An 11,149-nucleotide genomic window follows, 5' to 3' on the forward strand; every position below is an offset into this window, starting at 1 on the left:
CTTCCATAGAGTCCTCTGTTCTCCTATTCTTTCCAATACCTCTTCATTTCTAACCTTTTCTACCCACGATATCCTCATCATCCGCCTATAACACCACATTTCGAACGCTTCTAACCTTTTCTTTTCCGCCGCGCCTACTGTCCATGTTTCGCATCCGTACAACGCCGTGCTCCAAACATACACCTTTAACAACCTTTTTCGAATTTATAAATTAATCATTTGCGAGCATAGAAGTGACTTCTTTTTATTAAAGGCGACACGACAAAAAATATTGAAAAGTGTGAGATTAGATTTAAAACGATCAGCGACCCACTTAGTAAAACATCAGTTGGGCACCCGCCATACTGTTCGGATTTGGCTCCGTTCTACGTCCACTCCAAGAAAAATCTCAAGGACAATCCGTTAAAGACAGTTATGGCAACCTAGATCCGAAAAAGGTCAGCAGAAGCATTTAATTGCAATCGGAGATCATATTGTAACCTAAATTTTACACTTTGTAGTTAAGAAATTGTACTTTTAGTATTTCTTTGTCTTATTCTGATATCTCTTTTCGTTCCCATGTTACGATCTAATTTCCCAAACTTACGGACCGGTCGTCATACATTATTGAATGAATTTTCTAATGTATTAACTCAAGCGATCAATAATCTAGTCGATTAGTTTACATATTCCACACTAACCTTATTAGCAATGTAATCTTAAGCTTATCACGTAAATTGCCTAACGTCCAGGCTAATTTGCATGTCGAAATAACGTCAAAACTCCCACAAATGGTGACGTCCCACCTTTCAATGAAATGTAATCGAATGTAGCTGCACTTCTTTTATGGTGCTCTCTCTAATGTGAATTCGTATAAGGATTGGATCATTTTATTTTGAAACGGAAAATTTTAAATACTGCAACAAATTATTAATTTATGAGTAATGAAACAATCTAATGTTCCGATAGTTGCAAGGAAACGTTCATAAATTACGTATGGATAGCATTTTCTTATAAATTCTAAATTGGGGAGATAGAGAAGGAAGAAAAGCTCACAGATAGTTAAGATAATTTCGTATACCAAATCAATTTCATAGTAATAATAACTGCAATCTAATTTGATCTTTCTAGATAGGTACACTTTCCAGTACACCTACTTTGTTACGACTTTTTCCATATTATGGAAGCATATTTTAGAGCAAAATCATTTTTAAAAAATAATTAAAAATTACTTTCAAATCCACTTTATAAAATCTTTAAAAAATCCTAACCATATAAATAAGTTTATTGTAATCCATCTCTCCTTATTTAAGCTGCATCTTGATCTGACTTCCTTCTTTATTTAGATTCATGACCATTAACAATTCTTATAAAATAATCAACCACGACGATATACAAACCAAAAACAAGTAGGTATAATCGTGGATTATCAATTACAGGACAGATTCCTCTGAGAAGACTAAAATACCGCCAAATTCTTTTGTTTTCAAGAAAATAACTATTACTAACCTGGTGGTAAACTTTACATTTAAAATAATAGGGTATCTAATCCTAGTTTAAAAAAAAATCTAACAGCTTCATTAAAAAAAAATTAAAATCAAAATTAAAATTTCACTTAATAATTTCAAATTTAATTTTACAAGAACAATTAACTGCAAACCAAAAACTTTCACAAACTCTATTTGTCTAACCGCGACTGCTGGCACAAATTAAGTCAGAGTAATAATCTATTCCTAAGTCTTAGGTGACTAAAAACTTAAAATTAAATACTGCAAATTAAAACTTATTTAAATAAAACCGCTAAAACTTACATAAAAATAAAAGATTAAGCAAAAAATAAGCCAAAATAAAACTTTCGTAAAAAACAAATAAATCAAGTTATAAAAAACAAGTACTTTTACATACCAATATTAAACACGCCCCCTACTTGTTCCTCCCGCAAAAACCCTTGGCCAAATAACTATAATAACACTCAAATAAAACGATTAGTATTTTACAATCAACTTAAATAAACCAATTACCTAAGCTACTTAATCTTGACCTAAACCTTTCTTATAGACCCCTAATCTATAACCTTTATTATTAACAATTAAACTAATCATTAATAGGGGAAGCTGATTAATCCTCTCCACATCACTCGCAGCTCCTGACCTCCGCAAGCTCAGCTGATTAATCCTCTCCACATCACTCGCAGCTCCTGACCTCNTTAATATTTTATATAAAACCAAAAATAATTATTTATGATCAAATTATATCGAATTGCACGACAACTTTTTAATGTAAGTAAAAAACTTTCTACCAAGCTCTAATTTGATCTTTCTAGATACACTTTCCAGTACACCTACTTTGTTACGACTTATTCCATATTATGGAAGCGACGGGCGATATGTGCATATTTTAGAGCTAAATCATCTTTAAAAAATAATTAAAAATTACTTTCAAATCCACTTTAAAAAATCCTAACCACTGAAATAAATTTATTGTAATCCATCTCTCTTTATTTAAGCTACATCTTGATCTGACTTCCTTCTTAATATAGATTCATGACCATTAACAATTCTTGTAAAATAATCAACCACGACGATATAGAAACCAAAAACAAGTAGATATAATTGTGGATTATCAATTATAGGACAGATTCCTCCGAAAGACTAAAATACTTTTGCTTTCAAGAAAATAACTAATTCTAACCTGGTGACAACTTTACATTTAAAATAATAGGGTATCTGATCCTAGTTTAAAAACAAATTTAACAGCCACTTTCAAAATATTGCATCAAATATTTATTGGAGTACCTATGCACCCCTACGTAATTTATGAAGATATTGAAAAGTCAATTATTGTTAAATAATGAAGACTAGAAGATATTTCTACGTAGAATTTTTATATGTATGTACATATTTGGTTTAACAAATTGTTGTTCAAAAGTCTGTATTTCTTAACAAAGAAAAAGTTACCTGATAAAAAATTTCTTTATTAAAAATAACGATGGCGTAACTCAGCAAAATAGTTGATAAAGCTATTAAGGGCTGCAATATCTGTCACGAAATCCACCCTTCTGTCATAAATCCGGGAAATCAGACGATAATTCGAAATTTTCACAACACGTGCCAGTACAACTTCCTTTATTTAAACTCGTATTTCGTAGAGTATTTGAGGTAACAACCGCGAAATTCTGGAGGTGGAAACTTAATTCGCTATAAAATTTATGACTCGAAAAGCTTCATTTCGAGTAACTTTTGACAGAGCTCACGACGCGATGCCTGATATATGTCATAACATTGTGAGATTTACTTCGTAGTCCACATGTTGACGTATTAGATGCGTATGATCAATCTAAAACGTTATCTACCGACTCTCACCGTTACGAGGGTGACAGCGTCATTTCCCTGAGTTGGATATATCTCATAATATCTAAGCTTTAAAATCATACGTATTTAGTTCAATACTGGGATGCTATAGGAAAGGAGTAGAGCATAAGGAGGGGTTGAATAGATGAGAAAGGGATGAATGTGGGGAAGAAGAGTTTAAAAGAATTCGAGCCCAATATAGAGAGCAAATAGAGGGAAGTAAGGAGAAATTTGCTGATAAAATTATAGATGCAGGGGGACAGAAGAGTATTGGATAATAATTAATAGGGATTTAAAAAAGGGTGGGGGTGTGTGGTAAGGTCAAAATGTGGGAGTGATATAAGCACTTTAGAAATATAGGGGAAGGAAACGACAAGAAAGTACAAACAGATTTTGGTTTGGCAGAGGAATTAGGGATGGAAAGTGAGTTGGAAGGGTTGGGAAGGGAGGAGGTCATGGAGAGAATAGAAATTATTAAAAAAAAAAGATGGCCGGTTTGGATGAAATTCCGGGGAAAGTTTGGGTATACGCGAAACACCATCATGGGAAGGGTGTGGAGCTTGAGTCGCAAATTGTGTAGGGAGGATTGGGAGAGAAAGATAATGCTATTTAGTGTAGTTGTAAGGAGGATTGTGTTTTATGGGGTGGAAGTATGGGGATGGGAAGAAAAGAAAACAGGTAGAGGTCTTATATAAAATACCGGCCTATCCCTGGACAAAAATTTTCAGTCTCTCAGAGTCTTTCAGCGTCTCTGGGAGCGTCTCTCACAGTCTTTCACCGTTTCTCAGTTATTGCCTAGGTGTTTTAATGGATCTCTCACGGTCTCTGTATGAGAGACTCGAACGATAAAATTGTTAATTCAGAGATTCGAGTCTCTCACAGAGAGACTGAATGAATAAAACTGAAAAATTGAGAGACTCGAATCTCTCGTAGAAAGACTGGTATCTCTGAAATATGTTGAACTTAGAAAATTTTAACCATGTCTATAGAGACACCACTTATTGAAAGACTCCAGTCTCTCGTTCAAAGATTCGAGTCTCTCGTTCAGAGACTGGATACAAAATGAGAATCTCTCTGTAAGCGACTCGAGCGTCTCTCTCAGCGACACCTGAGAGACTCGATGAGAGACGAAGACTCGAATCTCGCTTTCAGACACTCTGAGAGACGGAACTTTTTTATCTCGGGATGTGGTAAGGAGGGAAACCAAATGCGGGAAAATTTGGGAGGAAGCGTTGAAACGAGTGGTGAAATACGAGGGGAAATTAGAAAATCTAGAAGAAGGGGAAAAGGTTATGGACATAGGTAGGAAAAATAGATACGACAGAGAGAGAGAGACAATACACTAGAGTTGTCAAAAATTAACCAGGAACAATTGATGGACTGGAGAGGGCAAAGTAAGAATATGTGAAAAATGGCGAGAATGAGATGTAAGGAAATAACAAGGGTAAATTATTTAATAACAATAGGGTAATCTAGGTATACATCGGACTGAGGGAGTTCTTATGAAGAGACTGGCAGGGGGCTTGGCTCAAAGTTATTTAGAAAGCGGGAGGAATATCAGTGTCTTGGCTAGAGTGAGAACAGGGAATGAGTATAGAGAGTGCAAATATTGGCTCAAAGAAGTGACAGGAGTAGTAGGTTGTGTGATAAGAGAATACCTAGGACACGTTTTAGAGGAATGTAAGGGAAGATGAACGATGGAAGAATGTGTGGAGTTAGTGAACAAGGAAGGGGGTGGTTTGAGCTTATTCAAGGAAATATTAAGAAAGAGGAGGCTATAACAGTATTGCTTTCATCTTTTTTTTCTATTTTCCTATTTTTTGGAGCTTTGTATAGGGATGGAATGGAAATTATGAATAGAGGGTAAAATGGGGTTGGGATTTTGTAAAGCGGAAGGAGAGCAGTTATGTATGTTTTTCTTAAATTGTCAGAAGATTCTTCTTTTTCTTTTGTATAGTCTCCAGAGTAACTTTTTGTTTCAATAAAGCTTATTTAATTCAATACACTTAAATAAACATTTAATTTATATTTAAATATTTTGTTGTCTCAATAATTGTTTATTTACATAATGTTGTTTTTGTGATAAGTCTGATGATAGCAAAATATATCTAAATTGTAAAGGCCCTTGTGACGATGTTTTTGTACGCATATAAGCCGCTTGTGCCTAAAGTGTTATTACAAAATATTTTTTCGGTCAAAATTTTTGGAAAGGATATACAACAAACTTTCGATTGGTTCTTTTTATAAACCATCTGTTCCATTTTGACTGCGATTTAATGGCATTGACTTGTCCAGTAATAACGACGTTATCACCTGCCATAAAAATTATTTCCTTTGTGGAAAATGTCCACAATAACTTTTATCCCTTCTTGGACCAGAGATAATAATTTTAACGTGTTATTCCAGTTCATCGTGGATTAACTGAACGCTTTACGTACCTATATCGTTATGAACACGGGGTTTTATGTGCGAGATTTACGCGAAAATAAAATTTATTGGCGTTACCAGCCGGTTCTTGATTAAAAGGGGAAAAATCAAGCACTCTTTATTACGGTTAGAATCCGTAAATATTTATGATGAACCCATTTTAACCCTTGATAGTAATAGCAAGAACATTGAAATGCTACCAAGTCATTCGCAGCAATTAAATTCAATTAGGAGAAATATACGTTTTCAAAACATTAACAAATATAATTTTTCATTAATAAGTTCGGACTTCAAGCATTTCGATATTTGCAACATTACTCAAAACGCTGTAACCCAAAATTTCACATAAAAGCATTTTGAAATCCAATTCGAGAATTTTTAACTAATTATAATAGGCTTTATGTTGTTGATTCTCTTACCTTAATGACTTCTGGAAAATCTGAATCTTATTTTGTCTTATTGAGTTATGGAAACGAAATGTCTTTATAGAATAAAGCATATTATATAGACAACAATTTTCGCAGTAGACGTCACAATTGAAAATATAATGAAAAAGAGAAAATAGTAATTTAAAATAAAATATTTCCTTAGATAGTTCTTTCTTAAAACTTCCGAGTTTCACAATATTCTTTAACTTTTGGAATTTCTGTCGTATCATCATCATAAAGTCGTCAGTTGGTTAGACATGCACCTCCACTCTTTCCTATCCTGAGCTAATCTTCGCATTTCCCCAAAACCAGAACAACCCACATCTATTTGAGAGCGGTAATCTAATCTAGGTCTACTTTTACCCCGCCTGTTTCTCGCTCTAATATGTTTTTTATTAGACCTTCATGCCTAAGAAGGTGTCCTACCAACCTATCTCGCCTATTTCATATTAACTTCCATTTCTAACCTTCTCTATCCATGGTATCCTCATCATTCGCCCATAACACTACATTTCGAACGCTTCTAACCTTTTCTTTTCCGCCGCGCCAACTGTCCATATTTCGCACTCGTAGGTACAGCGTCGCGCTCCAAACATAACTTTTAACAACCTTTTTCGAATTTCTAATTAACCGTTTGCGAGCATAGAAGTGACTTCTTTTTATTGAAGGCGACTCGACCCTGCGATATTCTCTTTTTCATATCCCTGCTACTCCTTCCATCCTGACTTATCTGACTTTCTAGATACCTAAAATCAGCCACATCTGCTATTTTTTCGTCTCCTATCTTTATATTCGCTCTTTTCCTACTTTTTCTTCCCTTGCATACAAATATTTTTGCTTTGCTTTTTTATTATATTCATACAATACTGATCTGTCGATCATTCTATTTAAAGCTATCTCTAACTCCTCCTTGCTAGATGCTAATACTGCTATATCATCTGCAAATCTAAGTATACTAATCTTTTGCCCCAGTATATCTATCCCTACAGTTGTACTGTCTTTAATGATGTTGATCGCGTCTTCGATGTATAGATTAAAAAGTAGCGGTGACAGTGTGCATCCCTGTCTGACTTCCTTCCTAATATTTACTTCTCTACGTTGCATCCCCAGCTCTATAAATGCCTGTTACTCTTTATACAAACTAAGTATCACTCTTCTATCTCTGTAACTCATCCATACATTTTTAAATATATTTAACATCTTGACCCATTTAACATTGTCGAAAGCTTTTTCTAAATCTGTCATAGAAGTTTTATTTAATGTCGACGCAGGATCTGATCCCCGAATTGTTCGAGTAAATGACAGTAGATTTTTTTTGCATTTTTATTCCAACATTTCCAGATACTTTCTTCGTTCTTCTAAATAATTTTTAATTTATTGACCTGTGACCTTTGACCTAATTAATTTTGTATGTACATAGGTATATATGGATACTTTGATTCTCTATAACGTAGAAGTCAATTAACTATGCCATTGGCTTCATATCTTCGGTCATAAATTAATCAACAGTTAACAAACTGACCCTGTGTGCACGTTTCTCTTTGAGACTGATGCCTTACGAGCAATAAATGAGACGTGCAGTCTAATTAATGTGAGTAATAATAAGGAGGCATAAAATAGAAACGTCTTGCCTTTATGATAGAGTCCTTTGAAGACAATGTATTCACTTACTATTCAGCTACAATATTTCTACGTAAACGGAAATGTACTGCTCCAGTTAAAAGACATATTTCATGTTAAATTGGTGGGGGGGACTACTAAAATTAAGCTAAACAATTAAAAAAATGAAAATAAATATTTTTTCTCTTTTGTTTCAGTGTCGTCAGGACTACAAGAATGCCTACTTAGCATATTTAACAAATCCTACTACAGATAGTTTAAGTTCATATTTTAACACCCATAACGCGTACGTCCAGCAATTGCATGCAACCAATGGGATGTTAGACGAGTACACCAAGGACACATTACCTCAACTATTAAAGGTATGTAAATTTTAGTAAAGGGTGATTGAAAAGTCCATTTAACATTAATTTTCTTATTAGTGGTATAAATTATGCCTCATTATTTTTTACGTTACTAATTTATAAGCAGATAACCGATAACCACATAAAACTGATTTTTCTATCCTTCGAAAACAGTATTAGTTTTCTAGATAAAAGGTACTCTATGTCCTTTTCTGTACCTCTAACAAGGTATGTACAAAATTGCATAATGATCAGCTGTGTAGTTAAGGTGTGAATACGTTTCAGACAAACAAATTCACATTCGCATTAATTAGTTTATTCTCAAATTTCTACAAATGATGGTAAAGCAGTAAACTTCAGTTTTAAAGCCATAAAATTTATTCCCAAAAACAATATCCGAAGCATTTTAATTGCCTACCTACTTCCACTTACTTTTTTACATGCAGGTACATAATTTCTTCAAATACAATTCATTCAAGCAATGAACACAAAACAAGACGCAATTAAAGAACAATGTTTTTCAGTTGTAACAAACAGTTCAGCCCATTTAATGGCTTTCTTAATTTCTTTATCCTGTGCCTTTGTGGTTTCGTCGTAACTACTTTCCCTTTATGTAAAACTTAAATAGCGTTCTCAGAGTTCATTGGGAGGGGCGCGATAAAAACTCAACGTCTTGACGGCGCGGCGATATGAAAAATGAAATGTTCTATTATCCATTCTCATTTATTTTCTTCAACCACAAACGCCTGCCACAAAACTGTTCATATAACTGTCAAGGGTCCTTTGATAAATTCTTATCAATATTTTATTTTGTCGTCTTCGATATCAATTGTATCTTTTCAAGTAAATTTGATTTTATTTTTAGAATCGAATACTCCTTTACACCGTTCCCACCCCCCATTATTAGACAATAGGCCCCCATAATCTATAATCCAGTGTCTATATGAAGGGGACTACAGTGTAAAGGGGTTCAAGGGGTGAATTAGTGGGAATTAGAGACTAAAAAATGTTCGGCGGTGAAGACAAGGCTTAAGGGTGGAAATGAAAAATCTAATATGGAAAAAAGAGCCATCATAACCTAACCTAACCCTAAAATAATCCTTCTTTTGCAACATTTTACATGTTGATTTTATATTGTTAAGATTGTGGCTTTCAAATAATATATTTTTAATTGCTTTTCACATATATCTTAGGAAAAAATAATTTTTTACTGCATATGTTGAAAAAGTTCCAATTATACCGATCATTTTGTTTATGAAAATACTACAAATGGCGCAGTAAGCGCCATCTGTAGCACGATGCTACATTTTAGGATTACGTATGCTCCAACAAGTTGGTCTGTGTTCTGTCGGGCTGCCTGCGCCGCGCTGATGAGATCCAAAAAGATCGAAATCGCGATGCGCGTCTGGCAGTTTCGACAGAATACAGACCACTTCGAATTATTTAATTTTGTTTATGTTCTATGTTTCTATTAACTTTATTCGCTTAATCTAAATACAGTCTTACAAAGGAAGACATGAGGAATTTACTGTTTTCTGGCGCAGTCAAATTACAACAGTTAAATATTCTCGCACGTTTTAGCTACCGGAGATGACGCCTTAGCTATTAGAGCAGCTTTTCAAATGTTTTTTTTTGTGAATAGAGAGCTTAATTTAGTTCTGTTTTACAGAACTCTGTTTGATTTTCTAGCACGCTCATCCGAATTATTTTTTGTTTTCGCGATAGTCTAAACGTAATAAACGAAAATGTGTCTAACAAGGATAATATATATACCTATTTACCTTTAACCCAGTAAATTCACAGAATTTACCCATATGATGCAATGTAAAAAGAGTTAGTAACACGTGGATCATCCCGCGCCTCCCACGTGATATTGATAACAATACCCGGGGAAAATCACGTTTCTCCAAAATGATTTTCAACCTCGCTTACAATTCAAATATTGACAATCTCAGAATTTAATTAAACAGGTAATGTAGTAGCTACCCCAAGTATACAAATAGATATAGAACTCAAACGATCAAAACATATCAAAATATCGTTTTCAGGTTTCTCATTACATATTAAAAAGCTGATTGCGTCTTGTAAATAACTTGTTAACACATAACACTGTAATAGATATATGTATAGTATATTAACGTGCTTCTATATCTACTAAAAATCCTTATTGAATTTGTGATACTTACGATACTTTAAGTTATCTTCACGCCAGTTCCCGAGGCCAGGTTTGAAAAAGCCTTTCTGTAGATCCTTCCTGCTATCAAACTCTGGCTGCTTATATAACGTTTGGCGATTCGATTAGAAAAATAATTGAATTTGTTTTTTGTTAATGAACTTCTGTTCAAACAAAAAATTAATTTCAAAAGAAAAAAACCATTTATGTAGTAGATTAATGACTAATACACATTTTTATAGATAAGTATCATTCTGCTTTTCCTGTTATTATCAAAGTAAGATCGTAATTCGAAACTACTTCAGTTAATGAGCAACGTAGGGGTCGCAGTCTTAGGAAATGTTAACTACACTAACAGTGAAATGAAATGTTCATTACTTATAAGCACGTAACGCAACCATTCATTTCTGGCTCGAATCTAATACGCAATTATGTTTTTATTCTTAATTGTTTCAGTACGTTTTTTATTAAAAATGCCATAAGTGACATTTTTTCCTCTGTTTCAGGAATTGGAAGAAATATATTGTGATCTATGCTCAACTGTATCTGACGCTATAGTGCAAGAAGCAGAAGCTGTTTCAGTTAAGGTAAATTATTTTTTTTGTTATTATTTTCTAACCAAATCATAAAAATGTAACTCTTAAGATTTTCGTTTTGACCTACGAAAATGTAATTTTTGACGTTAGATAGTTCAGATAGGGAAACAACATTTTTTTTTAATTTTAATGAATTAAAGTTCAAAGGAAAACAATAATCATATTTAACTTTCCCTTGCTTTCCTTAAAAATACGGACGCGTTATATTATTATTATTTTTTTTTATTTATTA

The 11,149-nt window shown here is 33.6% G+C and overlaps 1 protein-coding gene across 1 annotated transcript in view; it reads left to right on the forward strand.

The window, feature by feature from the left end:
- The window catches only part of LOC108744315, a 104,796-nt gene that overhangs the window by 56,080 nt on the left and 37,567 nt on the right, over positions 1–11,149 (forward strand). The window contains exons 5-6 of the mRNA XM_025976268.1: positions 8,002–8,166; positions 10,828–10,908. Of these exons, the coding sequence (XP_025832053.1) occupies positions 8,002–8,166; positions 10,828–10,908 (246 nt within the window). The remainder of the gene's footprint in view (positions 1–8,001; positions 8,167–10,827; positions 10,909–11,149) is intronic.

Source organism: Agrilus planipennis, unplaced genomic scaffold, assembly GCF_000699045.2.
Source record: "Agrilus planipennis isolate EAB-ADULT unplaced genomic scaffold, Apla_2.0 scaffold17, whole genome shotgun sequence".
In the NCBI taxonomy this organism is placed as follows: domain Eukaryota; kingdom Metazoa; phylum Arthropoda; class Insecta; order Coleoptera; family Buprestidae; genus Agrilus; species Agrilus planipennis.